Source organism: Ambystoma mexicanum, chromosome 9 (genome assembly GCF_040938575.1).
Source record: "Ambystoma mexicanum isolate Mex_15411 chromosome 9, UKY_AmexF1_1, whole genome shotgun sequence".
Classification (NCBI taxonomy): domain Eukaryota; kingdom Metazoa; phylum Chordata; class Amphibia; order Caudata; family Ambystomatidae; genus Ambystoma; species Ambystoma mexicanum.
In genome coordinates this window covers 836,011,253-836,031,800 of record NC_090931.1, presented here as the reverse complement: position 1 = coordinate 836,031,800, position 20,548 = coordinate 836,011,253, and the positions used below count along the sequence as shown (strand labels likewise).

Below are 20,548 nucleotides of genomic sequence, written 5' to 3'. Positions count from 1 at the left end.
AAAGAAAAAGAAAATTCAGATAAATGAATGACTTATGTAAAATGTGGCTTTATTTCAAAGTAATTTTCCCTTGGCACAATATGTTCCTGAATTCTAATCATGTGATATTCTAGAATGTATGATTACAAATTATTATCCCATGTGGAAGAAGTGTTGGGGTTAATACAAATCAAATTATTAACCTTAGTTCATTTTCAAATGTGTGTAAAACATTAGGTAAAGGAAGAAGACACAGAAATCTTTAAAAACGACATGACCAGAAATCATTGCTGTTACCCAGTGATTTGAGTGGCCTCCCAGCTTTCACAAGTTCCAATATATCGAGAATATCAGGGGTGTCTCCTTCCAGGGATTGTAGTAGATCAAAGAGACACTGTGCCGATACACCCTTGCTTGGTCCATTGCTTCCCGCATCCTGTGAAATGATAAAGTAAGTCAACGACTTGCCGTTTGTAGTCCAACATTTATTGGATATGGATTCCAGTGAATCCTATTAATATATATAGTCTAACTGAAAAGTAATATCTTCCTGTTATGAAATCACCACACTAAATATTAAAGTCATATTTCACTATGTTGATGTCACACACCTGTGCCCCTACCTTGCACCTTAGTCCCTGAAAACAAAATGCTTGTCGGGTCCTTTGTCATGCTGCATCAGCTGACTCCTAACAGAACCTACAGCCTGCTTCCAGCCAGCCTGCACTGAAAATAGGAATGAGCTATCTGTCAGAGTAAAAGATCCTACCTTTCTTCGAAACTTGGAAGAAACTGGTAGCTACATGAAATTGTACATGGGTGACTATGTACCAAGGGCAAATATTCTACCCTCGGTCCAGTCAGATCATAGATAACTGGAGCTTCACTCTCATTGTCGATAGCTATGACTCTGAACCCCTTGGTGGAATATTTCCCAGTACTTGATAGTCATCCATGTACAATTATATATATCCATGTACACAAAGATTTATATTGTTAGGTCAGATAAACTGGAATCAGAGCAGGATCAAAGTCTATTTAAGGAAACTTTTTGAAAGCATCCCAGAGAGAGTATTCAAAGAGGAACTTGTCTAAAGTTAAAAACAGTAGCTGAATTACCTTTCTCACAACGAAGCAGACACACATGAATGAATGAATGAATGGTAAATTCAGGGTCGAAAAGAAAGCTTTTCCAAATGCTGATCACTTCAAATACTTCTCCTTCCTGTCCCTGACAGCCAGAAACTTAAGCCACGTTGGCTATGCCCCAACAGCAATTGTATGGCTTGTATTTTTTAAAGCACAACGAGCAAAAAGATATATATATTTTTTTATTTTTTTTATTTTTAAATAGTCCAAAACAAGTAAATAAAAGCTTTTTGTACATACAACATATAAAGTTAATAAAATATAAGTACATCAACATAATTCCAAATACAATAATAGAAGAGCTCACTAAAATAAAGAAATACATCAGCATAACATGTATACAAGATATGCAAAAGAATACAGAAAACATGCAAAGAAGCTAAAACTATATTTGCCAAAAAAGTCCAAAGCATGTATAAAACAATAACAGTAAATTCATAAAAGGAGAAATGACTTAGCAGTAATGCTCTTTCTATGGATTCTTCTCCCACAGATAGATATTCATTCCGAGTCAGCTGCTTGCAAAACTTTGACAGGGGACGCAGTGCTGCTCGACATAGTCTCTGAACGACTCCCTCGTATTCAGCAGCGCCACTCCTTGACAACAGATGTGACGTTGATCGCTGTACTAAAGGGATGCCCCACGCCCCCTTAACTCAGTTCCCCACATTTTGCTCCCGGGCTAAGCCTGCGAGAGAGAGCATGCATCAATGGGGAAGGGCAATTTAATCAAAACAAAACAACAGTAGTAAACAACCTGTGGCTTGCATTATTATTGTTTTTAAACAAGCAGAAGTTGCATCATTAAATAAAACTCTTCCTCATGTCACCGACACACAGAACCATGACAACAGACTGCAATTGAGACCCATGAACTTCTGACCGGGGTAGGTCGGGAGGGTTATGAGGAATCTGTGGGAGAAGAATCCATAGAAAGAACATTACTGGCAAGTAATTTCTCCTTCAATGGATTGCATTCTCCCACAGATTCCTTGTCTTGATAGAGTTCCAAAGCAGTGTCCAAGCTGACAGAGGGTTTGAAATCACACCAAGAAACTCTGGGGAACCATTCTACTAAAGTAAGCATTGGCCACCCAGGCAATTTCTAGGCTGTAATGTTTGGCAAACGTATGCAAAGAAGAGACGTTGCAACGTGACAAATATCTCTAGCTGGCACTCCCCTATGAAGGGCCAAGGAGGCTGCAACCGTGCTGGCAGAGTGGGCCTTAAGCCCTCACGCAACCTCCTTACCTGCGTTCTGGTAACACTCTGGAATGCACAGTACTATCGACCAATAGATAAGTCTGTTTGGAAACAGCTCGCCCCAACCTGGATTGCGAGAACGCAATGAACAGTTGGCCATCCTTCTTGAAAGAGCCTGTTTTGGCCAGGTAAAAACTCAGCACACTCTTGGCATCCAATCAGTGAAGCATCTCCTCATCCTTAGATGGATGGTGTGGAGGGTAAAACTCAGGGAGATCTATATTCTGGCTCAAGTGGAATTCTGGCACCACTTTCTGTAAACACTTCAGGCACACTTTCAGGAATACCTTCTCTTTGGAAAAACTTCAAGAAGGGGGGCTTGCAAGAGAGCGCCTGCAATTCACTTGTAATCGCCACCAAAAAAGCGATCTTTAAAATAAGAAGTCTGATGGAGGAAGAATGCAAAGGCTCAAACAGAGCCGCCAATAAAAAAGTGTGAACCATGTTCAAATCCCAATCAAGGGCCACAAAGGCGATGGAGGCAAAGAATTAACCAGTCCCTTCAGGATCCGGGCCACCACTGGAATGGTAAAAAATGCACCTTGCTCTTGCAATCTTTTAAACAAAGAAAGGGCCATCAGATACCCCTTTACCGTGACCACTTGGCGGCCTGATTTGGCTAAGGCCAACAGTAACTCCATCACTGAGGAGGTGGGAAACAACAGCGTGTCCACTCCCTTCACCTTGCACCTGGCCACGAACATTCTCGATCTGCATGCGTACAGGGACGTAGTGGGCGGACTACGTGCAGCCAACAACAACTCTAGCACCTCCTTGTTGAAGTCACAGTCCCTGTACCTCAACCTCTCAAGAGCCAAGCATGCATTGAGAGGGCCTGGGTTCAGGTGAAGCACATTGCCTAATGAGCCAGAGAGGTGGGCATATGGCCAGTTCCAGAACATCTGGGTACCACGTCCTCCTCGCCAAGTCTTGGGCGATCCAGATCAGGTAAGCCCTGAATCTCTGCAACCTCCTGAGAACCCAAGGGATGACCAGTAACAGTGGGAACACATAATGGAGGTCGAAGACATACTCCACCAGAAATGCATCCCCCAATGCCCCCCTGGGGGTAAATTCCCTCAAACAGAACTGCTTGCATTTCATGCTGTTCTTCGTCGCAAACAGGTCCACTGTCAGGGTGCCCCACCAAGTAAAGGTCTCTGCAATGACCTCCAAGGTATAGCTCCTACTCGTGGGAGACCGATCTCTGCCTGCTCAAAGCATCCGCTAGCCAATTCTCCACCCGTGCCAGATGAGCTGCATAGGCTGAGCAGTTCCCCAGTATCCAGAACCATTGCTGCATGGTGTCCCTGCACACGGGACGTGATGTCACGCCTCCCTGCTTGTTGAGGTAGTGCATGGTCACTGTGTTGTCCACGAGAACTAGGAAACTAAGGCATGCCACCCCTGCAGATAAGGCGCAACAGACGTCAGCACTAGTCTGACTGCTTGCAGCTCCAGCAGATTGATATGGCAACATTTGTGCACCCGGACATGGCGCCCAGAAAGATTCTCCTGCCAACATGTTTGACCTGTCACTCCATCAGGTCAGGTCTTTGACCACATGTCCCAACACCTGGAGGGCATCCGACTTCTCGCCAAAATACTGCGATCACTGGCTCCTGAGAAGTCACTGCAGGGATCTCATCCGGGGTTTCACCTGCGGCACACGAATCATACAAGATGATATGAGGCTCAGGAAAACAGATGCCGGTAGACTGCTGGAATTCTGGAAGAGACTGACCATCTTTGCCACTTTGGTGCTTCTCTCCTTGGGAGTAATAGCCTTCCCTTGCCGGGTGTACAAGACTGCTCCAATAAACTGGAGCCTCTGTGCTGGTGTTATCTGTGATTTCTGTAAATTCAGGGAGAAACCCAAGTCATGCAGCAGAGTCCAGGTGCCTCAAAAATTGTTCCTGCGACGAGCACAGATCAGCCAATCGTACAAGTATGGGAACACAAAGATGTCGGCTCTCCTGAGATGGGCTGCTACTACTGCCATCAGCTTGCTAAAGACCCTGAGTATGGAAGTGAAGTCAAACGGGTGCACCTTGAACTGGTAATGTGCATCACCGACGATGAAACTCAAGGAACCGTCTGTGCTTCTGTAGATATACATGTGAAAATAGGCATCCTGAAGGTCCAACGACACCATCCAGTCTTAGAAAGAGATGGCCTGGGTAATTTCCCTAAATGTCACCATCCTGGGTTTGTCTTTCCTTAGGAACTTTTTCAAGTCTCTGAGGCCCAGAATGGGATGGCGTACTCCCCTCTTCTTGGGGACCAGGAAGTATTGAGAATACCAGCCCAAGCCTTTTTCTTCAGCTGGCAGTTCCTCTACTGCTCTGTTCAAAAGAAGGGCTTGCAGCTCCTCCTGGAGGTCCCATTCCGGTTGTCGGGAGGATGGTGAAGGTCTGTTGGGTGGTAGTTTCACAAATGGTAGGCAAAAGCCCAACTCGACCAACTGAATGTCCTAGGCATCGGAAGTGATCTCCTTCCATTTGCCCAAGAACCCAAAGACTCTCCCTCCAACGGGAGACATATGGGGAGAGACCTCTAAGAGGTTTTTGAGGCGCGGTTGCTGTCGACACGGCAGCAGGAGTAGTCTGCCTCGACCCTCCTCTGCCTCTCCCTGGCGGTGGGAATCTAAGTGGACCCTGCTTGCCCTGAGGGAGTTGCGTCCTTCTTGGAAAGGTGGAGTACCAACACCTGTAAACCCGACCTCTTGATCCAAAGGCAAAATTCTGCCTTGGAGGCTGCTGCTGCACAGCCAACCACAGTGATGTAGCAGTCAGCTTAGAGTTTTTGAACTTTTCGAGAGACTCATCGACTTTGGTGCAAAATAAACGCTCTCTGTTGAAGGCCAGATCGAGCAGCTTCGACTGGGCATTCGGGGCTAACACCGAGCCCTTCAGGTAGGCTGACCAGTGCAGGATGGTCTATGTGCACATGGCACAGCCCTCACAGTCTGCAGTGTCCAATCCAGTTTGGAGCGCATGACAGGCCATCTCCTTACCATCACCTATGCCCTCCAAGAAATCATTCCTCTGCTACCAGGAAATGGGAGGATTCCTCCAAGATGGTATTCCATAGGACATGCAAGAACTTCGCAAAGGCACAGTAGGCATTCATGACTTTAAGCACCATGCTCCCAGAGGCAAATACTTTCTTTGCCAACGCGTCGACTTTCGTCGACTCTCTATAACAGTGGGCCGGTTAGACATCAAAGGCCTAGACGCAACCGTCACGACTTGCACCACAAGTCCTTTGGCGTTCGGGTGGCACGTCAAGAACGGAAATTCACCTCTCGCCAGCTTATACTTCTTTGTCAGCTTCGCATCGACTGCCGGCATTGAACAAAGGCTTTTTTCACAAGGTCATGACAGGGTCTGCTAGAGAGACAGAATGTTATGTTATGTTATGTTATGTTATTTTGCACTTATATAGCGCCTTATATACCATTGGTATGGTCTGAAGGCGCTGGTAGGTTGAACGCCCTTGGGAACCGAAGTTCTAGTCAGTAGAGGGAGGAGAGAGGGTCCAATAGGTGCGAGTGCGCATCTGGTATGTGTGCAGCTGGTGCGAAATTTCCTGTGGAAGCTGCTTCATAGCGGTAGGTGTGGTGGCTGAGAGGTCAGGAGTATGTATTCGAATCTGGCAGGAATTATCCAGACCGAGAGTGGCAGCGTAAGGCCTGAGGAGAACGCCTGGCTGGGGGTGCGAGACCAGCAGTGATTACATAGAGTGATGTGGAGTGAGCGGCGTCAGATGTTGATATGAGAACAGTTATACCGAATGGTGTCATAGTATCTCTGTGTTCTAGTTGGGTGGTGGTGTAAGGAGAGAGTAAGCGTGGGGTGTGATATGAGGTATGATCTTTTAAAGGATCCATGCATTCTAGGTATAATATGGACTTCATGCAGTTAAGCGATTCGTCCGTTCTGCACATTCGTCGGCCCTCCACCCGTCTTCTCGCCACACACGTCCTCTCGCTACACATGTCGTTTCGCCACACACGTCCTCTCGCCACAACACGTCCTCTCGCCACAACACGTCCTCTCGCCACAACACGTCCTTTTGCCACCACATGTCCTCTCTCCACCCACGTCCTCTCGCCACCCACGCCCTCTCGCCACCCACGTCCTCTCGCCATACATGTCTTCTCGCTACACACGTCCTCTTGTCACAACGCGTCCTCTCGCCACAACACGTCCTCTCGCCACACAGGTCTTCTCTCCACACACGTCTTCTCTCCACACACGTCTTCTCTCCACACACGTCTTCTCTCCACACATGTCTTCACTCACTACACCCGGCCGTCCTCCACACCAGGCCGCCCTCCACACCTGGGCGCCCTCCACACCCGGCCGCCCTCCACACCCGGCCGCTCTCCACATCCGGCCGCCGTCCACACTCATGGGCCCTCAACACTCATGGGCCCTCAACACTCATGGGCCCTCAACACTCATGGGCCCTCAACACTCATGGGCCCTCAACACTCGTCCGCCCTCAACACTCGTCCGCCCTCAACACTCGTCCGCCTTCAACACTCGTCCGCACTCAACACTCGTCCGCCCTCAACACTCGTCCGCCCTCAGCACTCGTCCGCTCTCAACACTCATCCGCTCTCAGCACTCATCCGCTCTCAACACTCATCCGCCCTCGACACTCATCCGCCCTCGACACTCATCCGCCCTCGACACTCTTCCCCTCAATAGGTCGGTGTGATGGTGCTAGTTTGGAAGCCGGTTGGTTTTAGGAGAAGAGCCAGGTTTTCAGTAGTTTGCGGAAGGACGTTAAGTCCTCAGTTAGGCGGATGTGGGGTGGGAGCGAGTTCCACAGGGTTGGAGCTTGGGCTGAGAATGATGTTCCGCCTATCCTGATTGAGTTTGTCTTAGGAATAGTTAGGAGGCCGGCTGAGCTTGATCTTAGGGTGCGAGAGGGATGATATGGTATTAGTTTTTCTTGAAGATATTGAGGTCCAGTTTTATGCAGTGCTCGATGGGTGAGGCATAAGGTTTTGAAAGCCACCCTACGGGCTACTGGAAGCCAGTGCAGTGTCTTGAGGGCTGGGGATACGTGGTCTCTTGGACCTAGCTCAAGCAGCATTTTGGCTGCCGCGTTTTGTGCTCTTTGGAGTTTGTTCAGCTGGTAGGCATGGATTCCGAGGTATAGGGGGTTTCCGTAGTCCAGTCTGGATATAACGATTGATTGGACGGCAGAGACTCTGTTCGGAAATGAGAGGTATGGAAAGATGCGCCTGAGGGTTTTAAGGTGGTAGTGGCAGGACTTTGAGACATTATTGACTTGGCGCGAGAGTGTTAGGCCGGAGTCTAGGGTGCAACCAAGATTTTTCACTGTGTTGGAGGGTGTCGGTGAGTTGCCCATGGCGGGTGGCCAGGGAAGAGGGTGCGGAAGAAGATCGGAGTTGCCGCACACCATGATTTCTGTTTTGGCGGGGTTTAGCAGGAGGTGGCTTTGGGTCATCCAGCGGTCAATGTTAAGGAGGCAGGCTGCCAGGTCGGGTCGGGAGTTGGGCTTCGAGTTCAGGAATTTTAAGATTAGTTGGGTGTCGTCAGCGTAGTTGTAACATATGATGTTGTGTGAGCGAATTATTGGCGGGAGGGTGATCAGGTAGAGATTGAACAGCAGGGCAGATAGACATGCTCCTTGAGGGACTCCCGTGTCGACTGGTCGAGCTTGGGAGGTAAAGCTGGAGAGTGTAGTTATTTGGTGCCTGTCTTTGAGGAAAGAGGCTATCCATTTAAGAGCGGTTCCACGGATTCCTAGGGAGTGGAGGCGGTCTAGGAGGATTGAGTGATTGATCGTGTCAAAGGCAGCGGATAGGTCAAGGAGGATTAGTGCTGCGCATCCTGCGGCGTCTGCTGTCATTTTGAGGTCATCCCAGATCGACGTTAGGGTGGTTTCGGTTCCGTGACGTGATCTGAAACCTGATTGAGCAGGGTCTAGGAGGTTATTGGCTTCGACAAAGGCATTTAGTTGGGAGTAGACGGTTCGGTCAATGAGTTTGGCAAGGAACCTGGTGTTTGAGATTGGGCGGTAGTTTTTGACGTCGTTAGGGTCGAGCGAAGATTTTTTTATTAGAGGTTTGACGTATACCATTTTGAATGTCTCGGGAAATATACCGGAGGAGAGGGAGTCGTTTATGATAGATCTTGCGTGCTCCCCTGCGCAGGTAGAGGCAAAAATTCCTTTAAGAGTTTTAGCTGGGCAAGGGTCTAGTGGCGATCCAGATGGTTTGCGGGCAGATAGAAGTTTGAGAAATTGCTCTGGTGATAATGGACTAAAGGATTCGAACGTTGGTTGCGTTGAGGTCGCAGGTGAGGGGCTGGCCGGTGCGGGCGGCTGAGTGTCAGTTGGTTGTAGGAGAGCCAATTTGGTGTTTAGAGTTTTAGTCCTTTCGATAGCCGTGGTGTAAAAGTGGAGGGAGAGTGAATCACACAGTGATTGTGACGGGGTCGGGATGGTTGTGTTACAAGCTGGATTGGTGAATTCTGAGATGATTTTGTGGAGTTCTTTGCTTGGGTTTTTGGAGTTTAGGATTCGGGTGTTGTAGTGGGCTTTTTTTGCTTTCCGGATTTCGGCCTTGTACTTATACAATTGTCGGGCCAAGGTGGTCTTGCTCTCTTGGGTTTTCTCTTTCCGCCAATTGCGTTCGAGGTATTTGTAATGCCATTTAGTGGTTTTTAACTCAGGAGTGAACCATCTGGGAAAAGGGCCAAGGCGTGATGATGGTTTGCACAGGGGAGTGAGTCGTGTCAGCGATGCATTGAGCCATGAGTCAAAGGCTTCAGGCGTTAGATGGTTGTGGGGACGGTAGGTAGGTGGTCGAGACTGGAGGAGTGCCTCGGCTAGGTCAGGGGTGATGGGAATAGTTTCTTACCTGTAACTCCATTTCTCCAGCATTGGTATCTTTCATGGATTCACATGCTTTGAATATTCCCCGTCGTCAGGCTGGGAATCCCCGGTACATTATATAGACCCTTTCCCGTAGGAAAACTTTTTCGACGCTTATGCGTCCTATCCACCTCGTTTTGTATCATGCGTGCCCGTGCCGTCAGGACGTCATGATATAAATACAGGCCCCGCCCCCGCGCTCCCTCAGATTTCGGCCCCCAAAGTAGTGGGGGAACCGGTTTGCATGATCAGGGGAGGCAGGTGGGCGCATGTGAATCCATGAAAGATACCAATGCTGGAGAAATGGAGTTACAGGTAAGAAACTATTCCCTTCTCCAGCATTGGATCTTTCATGGATTCACATGCTTTGAATAGATTACATAGCAGTACTACCCCCAAGAGGAGGTGTGCATGCAAACCCCTATACATTCTTCGCAAAAGGCCGTTCCCTAAGATTATGTATACATCAGTAATAGTTTACATAGGGAAAAAACGGACCACATACAGTCATAAATTCCACAGGATGCCACCCCGCAGCCGGGGCTTACCTTACTGGAATAGGTGTCGAAGCACCGCCTGTCCCATCCGGGTGTCTTCGGCATGTTGCTGCGACAGGCAGTAATGGCGGGTAAAGGTGTGTGTAGTCGCCCAGGTAGCCGCCATGCAGATGTCCCCTAGAGGGACTCCGGCCCACAGTGCCGTCGACGATGCCGCTGCTCTAGTTGAATGAGCTCTTGGCCGTCGTAGAAGAGGCTTCCCTGCCTTGGAATGGCAGTACGAGATGGTAGATGACACCCATCTTGAAAGTCCTTGCTTTGAAATGGCTTTTCCTCTAGCACCCAACCCATAGGCCACAAACAGCTGTCTCGTTTCTCTGAACGGTTGCGTACGATGAAGATAAAACTTGAGAGCCCTTTTTACATCCAATGTGTGTAGCATGCGCTCCGCTCCCGAGCATGGCTCCGGAAAAAACGTAGGCAACACGATAGAAGAGTGTTTATGAAACACCGAAGGAGCTTTTGGTATGAACTGTGGGTTAGTGGCTAGGACTACCTTGGTCTTGAAAAATCGTAAGTATGGTGGGTCCACCATTAGAGCCTGAACTTCTGAGATACGTCGGGCTGAAGTGATGGCCACCAGGAAGGCCAATTTCCACGACAGAAACTTCAGAGACGATGATGACATTGGCTCAAACGGAGGTTTCATAAGAGACGTTAAGATCAGATTGAGGCTCCACTCCGGTGGAAATTTCTTCTCTGGAGGGAAACTCCGAAAGAGGCCTTTAAGGAAGTGCTTAATCAGGCGGTCGCTGAACAATGGTGCCGAGTGCCGTCGACGAGTAAACCTGGAAATGGCTGCTAGGTGTACTTTTATTGACGACACCGACAGGCCCATTTGAGCTAATAACAGCAAGTATGGAAGGAGCTGTTCCGGCCTAATCGATTGCGGGGCCAAACCTGGTTGATCCTCACACCATTGACAGAACCTTTTCCATTTGTACGCGTATGAGGCGTTTGTGGAAGGTGCTCTTGCCGCTTGCAGGATACGTCGACAGTCCTCCGGAATCGTTAGCCGACCAAATTCGGCGAAGTCAGGAGCCAGGCCGTCAACTTGAGGCTGTCCGGGTCGTGATGCCAAACGACACCCTCCTGTCGAGACAGAAGGTCGGGGGTCTTCTGGAATCTCATCGGTTCCGCCGCCGCTAAGTGTAGTAGGTCTGAAAACCACACTTGTCTGGCCCAGTATGGGGCCACCAGAATTACCCGACATGGGTACCTGAGGATCCATTGCAACGTCCTCCTGACAAGGGGAAAAGGAGGAAATGCGTACAGGAATTTGTTCGTCCATGGGAATGAGAACGCATCCCCCAGTGAGCCCTGCTGAGGCCATCTGCTTGCGTACTGATGGCATTTCTTGTTGTTCTTCGTTGCAAACAGGTCTATGGAAGGGTGTCCCCATTCCTTGAATACTTGTTGAAGTTGTTGGTCGTTCAGCACCCATTCGTGAACTTCGTTCATTTCTCTGCTGAGGGCATCGGCTTCCACGTTTTTCACTCCTGGTAGGTGAAATGCTAAGATTTGTATGTTGTGTTGAAGGGCCCAATGCCAGATTTTCTGTGCCTCTGTCGATAGGGACCTGGAACGTGTCCCTCCTTGTTTCCTCAAGTAGAACATCGTAGTGGTGTTGTCCGTCATGACACGCACCACCGAGTCCCTCAGTTGCGGAAGAAAAGACTTCAGAGCCCATCGCACTGCTCTCAGTTCTAGCAGGTTGATATGCAGGGAGGACTCCTGCAAAGACCACTGGCCTTGTACCTGTAACATATCCAGATGAGCTCCCCATCCGCTCAGCGATGCATCCGTCACCACCGTCTTTTGGAACTCTGGTTCCAGTAGAGGCATCCCTCTCGTTAGGTGAGTAGACACTTTCCACCAGCCGAGTGCTTGAACTAGTTGTTCGTCGACGACCAGTCTGTCGGACCAGCGACCTCTGCTCTGTGCCCAACGGTCCGCTAGAAATTCCTGGCAAGGCCTCATAAACAGACGGCAGTTGTTTATTAACGGAATGCAGGACGACATGGTCCCTAGCAGGGACATGTACTTGCGCACAGAGACTCTGGTCCCGCCGCTCCATTCCGACGCCTTGTTTTGAAGTTTCTGAATTCTTTCGCTGGATGGTTTCACCAGGCTTGTGTGCGTATGAAACTCCGCTCCTAGAAAGACCAAGGTCCTCGAAGGCTCTACTGAGGACTTGTTGAAGTTTATTGCGAAGCCCAGTTCCTGTAAGATGGACATTGTGGCTCGTAGACTGTCTCGTGTTTGTTCCTTGGATGACCCTCTGATTAGCCAGTCGTCTAGATATGGATAGACATGATGACCATCCTTCCTTAAATGGGCCGCTATAGGGGCCAAGCACTTGGTGAACGTCCTGGGGGAGGACTTGAGCCCGAACGGGAGGACCTTGAACTGAAAATGCTTTCTCCCGACGACGAATCTTAAATATCTCCTGTGTCGTGGGCGTATTGGGATGTGAAAATAAGCATCCTGAAGGTCTAGTGAAGAGAGAGATAGTCCATGGGTTGCACCGATCTGATAACCTCTTGGAGTTTTAGCATTTTGAATTTTTGGCTCTTTAGCCACTTGTTGAGTACCCTCAGGTCGAGAATGGGCCTCCATTTGCCGTTTGGCTTTTTGACAACAAAGAACCTGGAATAAACTCCTTGGCCTTCCTGTGCCACAGGAACTCTCTCTACCGCCCCTTTTCGCAACATAAGCTCCGCCTCTTGTCGTAGGATTTGGAGGTGGGGCTGTGTCGAGAATAAAGGAGGAAGACGCGGAGGCTTGTCTTTGAATTGCAGCGCATGACCCATGCGAATCGTGTCTAGGACCCATCGATCTTTGGTGATGCATTTCCATCGGTCGAAGTGATGAGAGACTCGACCCCCCAGGACGTTCCGAAGGCCGTCATTGGTTGCTGGTTTGCTTGTTCTTCGTTGACGACGGACCTGAGCCTCGCCGCCTGGAGGCTTGATAGTCCCTGCTTCCACGTGCCGACTGGGACGCTCGTCTGAACCCTTGTGAAGAGTACGAGGGCCTGTTAAATCCACGGTCCCTCGAGGCTCCAAAGCGGGAGTTTCCAGAAGCACCTCTGAAAGGGCGAAAAGAGCGAAAATTTCTACCCGTTTGAAGGGCGCCGAGGGACCTAGCAGTATCCGTGTCTTCTTTCATCCCTTTCAGCGCTTCATCAACCTTTTCGCCAAACAGGTGCTCCCCTTCGCATGGCATGTCCAGGACTTTGTACTGTACTTCAGGACGGAAAGTAGTACATTTGAGCCACGCTTGTCGACGAAGCACTACTCCATGGTTGATTTGTTTGAAACCAGACTCTGCTAGGTCCACTGCGATATTAATAGCGTGGTTCGAGGCCTCCTCGCCGTCCCGCACCAGTAACATAGCTGCTTTTCGGTGTTCGTCTGGCAGGTGTTCTAGGATAGGGGCTAATTTGTGCCACATTTCCCTATCATATCGTGACACGATCGCTAAGGAATTGGCTGCTCTTACTGTCGTCGCTCCGACCGAGAGCACCTTCTTTCCAAATGCGTCCTGCCTCCTAGCCTCGCTTTCCGGTGGCGTTGAACATTTTTGCTGGACCCTGGCCTTCCTAGCTGCTGCCGCCGACACCACCGAGTCAGACAAAGGCTGTGATGTTAGACATTTTGGAGTGGACTCCGGAGCTTTAAACTTTTTCTCGATCCGTCCCTTTATGGCTGGTTCCGAGAACGGATGGCGCATCGTTTTGAGACCTTCTTGCCACACGTGGTCAAGGATTGGGATGGCAAATACCGATTTTCTCCTTTGACCCATATGGTCAAAAAGGAAACAGTCTTTCCTCTGCTCCTCAGGAATCAAGCCGAATTCGGAACACGCTTTCCCCATCATTGCATGGAAGGCTCCCACATCATCAGGGGGAGATGGCTGTGTCTGGCTCCTCGTAGACTCCAATTCTACATCCGAATTCCATGTCGGGTCCCTCGACGGTGACAGGGAGATGTCTGACCCAGAGTCATCATGTATAGAGTCGGACTCCGACAACTCACCCTCCTCCTGAGCTCGAGGACGATCTTTTACCGCCTGGGGAGCCGATGGGTGATTCGTCGACGAGCGAGCCGTACAAGTTTGCTCGTCGACGGAAGGTACAGACAGAAGTGACGATGACGTCCCAGGTTGAGGGAACTGGGTATCCAGCCGCTGTAGTAGCTTCTGAAGAGTATTAAGCACATCCAGAGACAAAACTGTCTGGGGGTTCAGCAACGTGGATGATATAGGTACCATACCCCCGCTCGCACTCGTCGCCGTCGTCGTCGACGTGGAAGGCCGTAAGCCTAAATCCAATGGCTGCAGAACCATGTCACCTTCCCCTTCCGCCGAGCAGGCCGTGTCTGGCTGCAGTAAGACCTCAGGGGGGATTAACACGAAGATCCCACTGCTTTGAAAGACGGTTGAAATCTGAGGGAGCGCGGGGGCGGGGCCTGTATTTATATCATGACGTCCTGACGGCACGGGCACGCATGATACAAAACGAGGTGGATAGGACGCATAAGCGTCGAAAAAGTTTTCCTACGGGAAAGGGTCTATATAATGTACCGGGGATTCCCAGCCTGACGACGGGGAATATTCAAAGCATGTGAATCCATGAAAGATCCAATGCTGGAGAATTTTAGTTTTTTCCAGCACATGCGTAGGTTCGGAGGCTCAGATGTGCGTATGGGAAGGGGGCTGGGAGAGTGGATGGTGAACGAGAGAGTAAAATGATCGGACCAGATGATAGGGGTGGGGGGCTTTAGGTGAATCAGGGTATTGGAGCTAAAGATGGCATCGAGAGTGTGTCCTTTAAAGTGAGTCGGGCCGTTTATGTGGGGTTGGAGGTTAATTGCATCTAGACCGTCAAACAGGGCGTGGGTCATAGGGTTGGTGGGGTTGTCGAGCCATATGTTGAAGTCTCCAAGGAGGGTGAGGTTGGGATGATTGATTTGGAGGGAGGCGATGGAGTCACAAAGGTTGTTTGCGAAATGACTATCGTAGCCAGGAGGCCTGTAGATTATTAGGAAGCTGTGTGAGAGCGACGGGGAGAGGGATAGTTTGACGAGGAGCGATTCACAGGATGGAATGGAGGTTTGGTTGTCCATGATTGTGGCACGGAAGTGAGATTTGAAGACGAATGCTATCCCCCCTCCTCTGGACGGACGGTTCAGTGGGATGAGGCAATAGTCGGGTGGAAAGGCTTCATTAGCGATTGGGCCGAAGTCATCAGAGAACCAGGTTTCAGTGATGAAAACTAGGTCCGGTTTGACAGAGGTGAGGAGGTCAAAGATGCAGTGTCTGTTTTTAGCTACAGAACGCGCGTTAAAAAGGATTCAGTTTACATCTGCAGGCAGGGTTGGGTTTGGTGCTTGGGTGGGGGGGGGCGGAGAGGCTGGAGGGAGGGGGTTAAGGTTGGTGATGCTAGGGAAAAGTGGGCGAGTAAAGAAGTATTTAGGCTTCGGGCGTGGTTGGGTGGTTGCTTGTGATAGGTTGATCGGGTTCGGGGTGGGGGATTTGGGGAAGGGGAGTGGGCGTTTGGGAGTTTCAGTTGCAGTCGAGGAGAAATCGAGGGAGAGGGGTTTCAGGAAAGGAGAGGCCACGGGGGAAGGAGGAGAGTGTGGGAGAGAGGTGCAGGGTCGAGATAGGGGAGGCGACGAGAGCTGAGAGGTTGAGGGGGACCAGGAGTGTTTCCTCTTTAGTTTCTTTGCTGTAACTGGTGTGTGAGAGAGGGTAGGGGGGTCAGAGGGGGAGAGGGAAGCGGCTTCGGTTCTTGCTAGTGCAAGGCGTGCGGTTTTTAGGGATGGGAAATGGTGCGGTCGGCCGGTGAAAGTGGTAGGGGTATGGGGGCAAGGAGGGGGTTGGGCGAATGGAGGGTCGGGTGTGCTAGATATGATAGTAAGGAGGGCGGGAGTGGGCATAGTGGGCACTGATGGCAGGTCGGCGGTGGGGTTTATGGGATGTGTGGTCTTAGGGTGGGTTGCTCGCCATCGTGCACCCCTGGCTTGGTGTTTGGAGAGGGTGGTGGCAAGGATTGCGGACGACGGTGGGCTGATATGGGAAGGGGGGGGCGGGAGGGAAGGCGGATCGGGGAATGGAGGTGGTACACGGGAGTCGTTTCTGGCAGGAGTGGGGGGAGTGCCTGCACTCATGATTGGTGCGAGCTTTGGGTTGATTTAGGAGGGTTTCTGATTGTAGTTCAAGGGTTGATGATTAACGCTTTTTTGGGAGACTTTCGGGTTCAACTGGTCGACGACTTATTTGGTGCTTTCTGGATACAATTGGGAATACTTCTAATGCAACTTTTCTTAGAGAGCTGTTGGGAGCAGCTTCTAGATGTAATTGGGATTACTTCAAATTCAGCTTTTCAGGCTATTGGGCGCAACTTCTAAGTACACTTCCAAGTTCAACTTTCTCAGAGAGGCTATTGGGCGCAGATCTTAAATGCACTTGTAGATGCAGTTAGGACATTTATAGTTGAGTTTTTTCAGACAGGCTATTTGGGCGCAGCTTCTAAATGCAATTGTGTATACTTCTAATACAACTTTTCCCAGGGAGGCTATTGGGCGCGACTTCAAAATGCAATCATGTGCACATCAGATTCAACTTTTCTCAGAGAGGTTATTGGGCGCAGCTTCAAATTCAATTGGGAAAATGTCTAGGTGCAATTATGACACTTCTAATTCGACTTTCTTAGAGAGGCTATTGGGCGTAACTTCTAAAAGCAATCGTGTACGCTTCCAAATTCGGCAATTCTCAGAGAGGCTATTGGGCGCAACTTCTAAATGCAATCATGTACACATCAGATTCAACTATTCTCGGGGAGGCTATTGGGCGCAGTTTCAAGATGCAATCATTTACACATCAGATTCAACTATTCTCAGAGAGGCTATTGGGCGCAACTTCAAAATGCAATCATTTACACATCAGATTCAACTTTCCTCAGAGCGGCTATTGGGCGCAGTTTCTGAAAGCAATTGGGAACACTTCTAATTCAACTTTTCTCAGGGAGGCTATTGGGCGCAGCTTCAAAAAGCAATCATTTACACATCAGATTCAACTTTTCTCAGAGAGGCTATTGGGCGCAACTTCAAAAATCAATCATTTACACATCAGATTCAACTTTCCTCAGAGAGGCTATTGGGCGCAACTTCAAAATGCAATCATTTACACATCAGATTGAACTTTCCTCAGAGAGGCTGTTGGGCGCAGTTTCTGAAGGCAATTGGGAAAACTTCTAATTCAACTTTTCTCAGAGAGGCTATTGAGCGTAACTTCAAAAAGCAATCATTTACACATCAGATTCAACTTTCCTCAGAGAGGCTATTGGGCGCAACTTCAAAATGCAATCATTTACACATCAGATTCAACTTTCCTCAGAGAGGCTATTGGGCGCAACTTCAAAAAGCAATCATTTACACATCAGATTCAACTTTTCTCAGAGAGGCTATTGGGCGCAGCTTCAAAAAGCAATCATTTACACATCTGATTCAACTTTTCTCAGAGAGGCTATTGGGCGCAACTTCAAAAAGCAATCGTTTACACATCTGATTCAACTTTTCTCAGAGAGGCTATTGGGCGCAACTTCAAAAAGCAATCATTTACACATCTGATTCAACTTTTCTCAGAGAGGCTATTGGGCGCAACTTCAAAAAGCAATCATTTACACATCAGATTCAACTTTTCTCAGAGAGGCTATTGGGCGCAGTTTCTGAATGCAACTGGGAACACTTCTAATTCAACTTTTCTCAGAGAGGCTATTGGGCGCAACTTCAAAAAGCAATCATTTACACATCAGATTCAACTTTCCTCAGAGAGGCTATTGGGCGCAACTTCAAAATGCAATCATTTACACATCAGATCCAACTTTCCTCAGAGAGGCTATTGGGCGCAACTTCAAAATGCAATCATTTACACATCAGATTCAACTTTCCTCAGAGAGGCTATTGGGCGCAGTTTCTGAATGCAACTGGGAACACTTCTAATTCAACTTTTCTCAGAGAGGCTATTGGGCGCAGCTTCAAAAGGCAATCATTTACACATCTGATTCAACTTTTCTCAGAGAGGCTATTGGGTGCAGTTTCTGAATGCAATTGGGAACACTTCTAATTCAACTTTTCTCAGAGAGGCTATTGGGCGCAACTTCAAAAAGCAATCATTTACACATCAGATTCAACTTTTCCTCAGAGAGGCTATTGGGCGCAGCTTCAAAAAGCAATCATTTACACATCTGATTCAACTTTTCTCAGAGAGGTTATTGGGCGCAACTTCAAAAAGCAATCATTTACACATCAGATTCAACTTTTCTCAGAGAGGCTATTGGGCGCAGTTTGTGAATGCAACTGGGAACACTTCTAATTCAACTTTTCTCAGAGAGGCTATTGGGCGCAACTTCAAAAAGCAATCATTTACACATCAGATTCAACTTTCCTCAGAGAGGCTATTGGGCGCAACTTCAAAATGCAATCATTTACACATCAGATTCAACTTTCCTCAGAGAGGCTATTGGGCGCAGTTTCTGAATGCAGTTGGGAACACTTCTAATTCAACTTTTCTCAGAGAGGCTATTGGGCGCAACTTCAAACAGCAATCATTTACACATCAGATTCAACTTTCCTCAGAGAGGCTATTGGGCGCAGTGTCTGAATGCAACTGGGAACACTTCTAATTCAACTTTTCTCAGAGAGGCTATTGGGCGCAACTTCAAAAAGCAATCATTTACACATCAGATTCAACTTTCCTCAGAGAGGCTATTGGGCGCAGTTTCTGAATGCAACTGGGAACACTTCTAATTCAACTTTTCTCAGAGAGGCTATTGGGCGCAGCTTCAAAAAGCAGTCATTTACACATCTGATTCAACTTTTCTCAGAGAGGCTATTGGGCGCAGCTTCAAAAAGCAATCATTTACACATCTGATTCAACTTTCCTCAGAGAGGCTATTGGGCGCAGTTTCTGAATGCAACTGGGAACACTTCTAATTCAACTTTTCTCAGAGAGGCTATTGGGCGCAGCTTCAAAAAGCAATCATTTACACATCAGATTCAACTTTCCTCAGAGAGGCTATTGGGCGCAGTTTCTGAATGCAACTGGGAACACTTCTAATTCAACTTTTCTCAGAGAGGCTAATGGGCGCAGCTTCAAAAAGCAATCATTTACACATCTGATTCAACTTTTCTCAGAGAGGCTATTGGGCGCAGTTTCTGAATGCAACTGGGAACACTTCTAATTCAACTTTTCTCAGAGAGGCTATTGGGCGCAGCTTCAAAAAGCAATCATTTACACATCTGATTCAACTTTTCTCAGAGAGGCTATTGGGCGCAGTTTCTGAATGCAACTGGGAACACTTCTAATTTAACTTTTCTCAGAGAGGCTATTGGGCGCAGCTTCAAAAAGCAATCATTTACACATCTGATTCAACTTTTCTCAGAGAGGCTATTGGGCGCAGCTTCAAAAAGCAATCATTTACACATCTGATTCAACTTTTCTCAGAGAGGCTATTGGGCGCAGTTTCAAAGCAATTCTAGATTCGACTTTCACTGTTGGTGCCTTGTTATATCAGTGGTAGGGTAGTATGGCGTGAAGTAATTGCTTCTGTCCCCTTCCTTGCCACACTTACTTATTGTTGGCTTCTTGCTTCTCCTGCGGATACCTGCAGATACGATCTGGAGCCGCCACCGTAGGAGCCGTCCTTTGCCTCGTGGTCCTTAGCCTAGGGGGCTGCTCGGGCAGAGGGCTGCCCTGGGAGGGTCGTTAATGGCCAAGGTAGGATGGTGCTGGGACCAATCGGTGCACAGGGGGAGGGACAAGAGGTGGGAGTTGGAGGGACCAGGAGGCAGGGAGCGGGCACGGACAGGGGAGGGCTGGGAGAAGGAATCAGGAAGCGGGATACTGGCGAGGGAAGGGGCCTACACGGACGATTTCTTCAGGATTTGGCCGCAATTTCACACAATGGCAGGGCTCAGGAGGCACTCACCTGCACCAGCAGTGGAGATGGCAAAGAAGGGGCAGGCCTGTGCAGCCGAAGCTAGGCTCGAGGGCCTAACACACAATGGCCAATCAGAGGAGGTGGGCGGGCACAGGGGAGGGCTGGGAGAAGGAATCAGGAAGCGGGATACTGGCGAGGGAAGGGGCCTACACGGACGATTTCTTCAGGATTTGGCCGCAATTTCACACAATGGCAGGGCTCAGGAGGCACTCACCTGCACCAGCAGTGGAGATGGCAAAGAAGGGGCAGGCCTGTGCAGCCGAAGCTAGGCTCGAGGGCCTAACACACAATGGCCAATCAGAGGAGGTGGGCGGGCACAGGGGAGGGCTGGGAGAAGGAATCAGGAAGCGGGATACTGGCGAGGGAAGGGGCCTACACGGACGATTTCTTCTGGATTTGGCCGCAATTTCACACAATGGCAGGGCTCAGGAGGCACTCACCTCCACCAGCAGTGGAGATGGCAAAGAAGGGGCAGGCCTGTGCAGCCGAAGCTAGGCTCGAGGGCCTAACACAATGGCCAATCAGAGGAGGTGGGTGGGCACAGGGGAGGGCTGGGAGAAGGAATCAGGAAGCGGGATACTGGCGAGGGAAGGGGCCTACACGGACGATTTCTTCATGATTGTAAAGCATGTTTGGCCTGCGGCTGCCAATTTAAGATGTTGGTAAGATCTTATCG

General features: G+C 49.1%; 1 protein-coding gene across 21 annotated transcripts in view; it reads right to left on the bottom strand.

The window, feature by feature from the left end:
• UNC80 (unc-80 homolog, NALCN channel complex subunit) overlaps nt 1-20,548 on the bottom strand; it is a 3,486,058-nt gene that overhangs the window by 1,077,068 nt on the left and 2,388,442 nt on the right. For all 21 annotated transcript variants that reach the window (XM_069615884.1, XM_069615886.1, XM_069615890.1 and 18 more), the window contains one exon: nt 277-415. In XM_069615884.1, the coding sequence (XP_069471985.1) occupies nt 277-415 (139 nt within the window). The remainder of the gene's footprint in view (nt 1-276; nt 416-20,548) is intronic.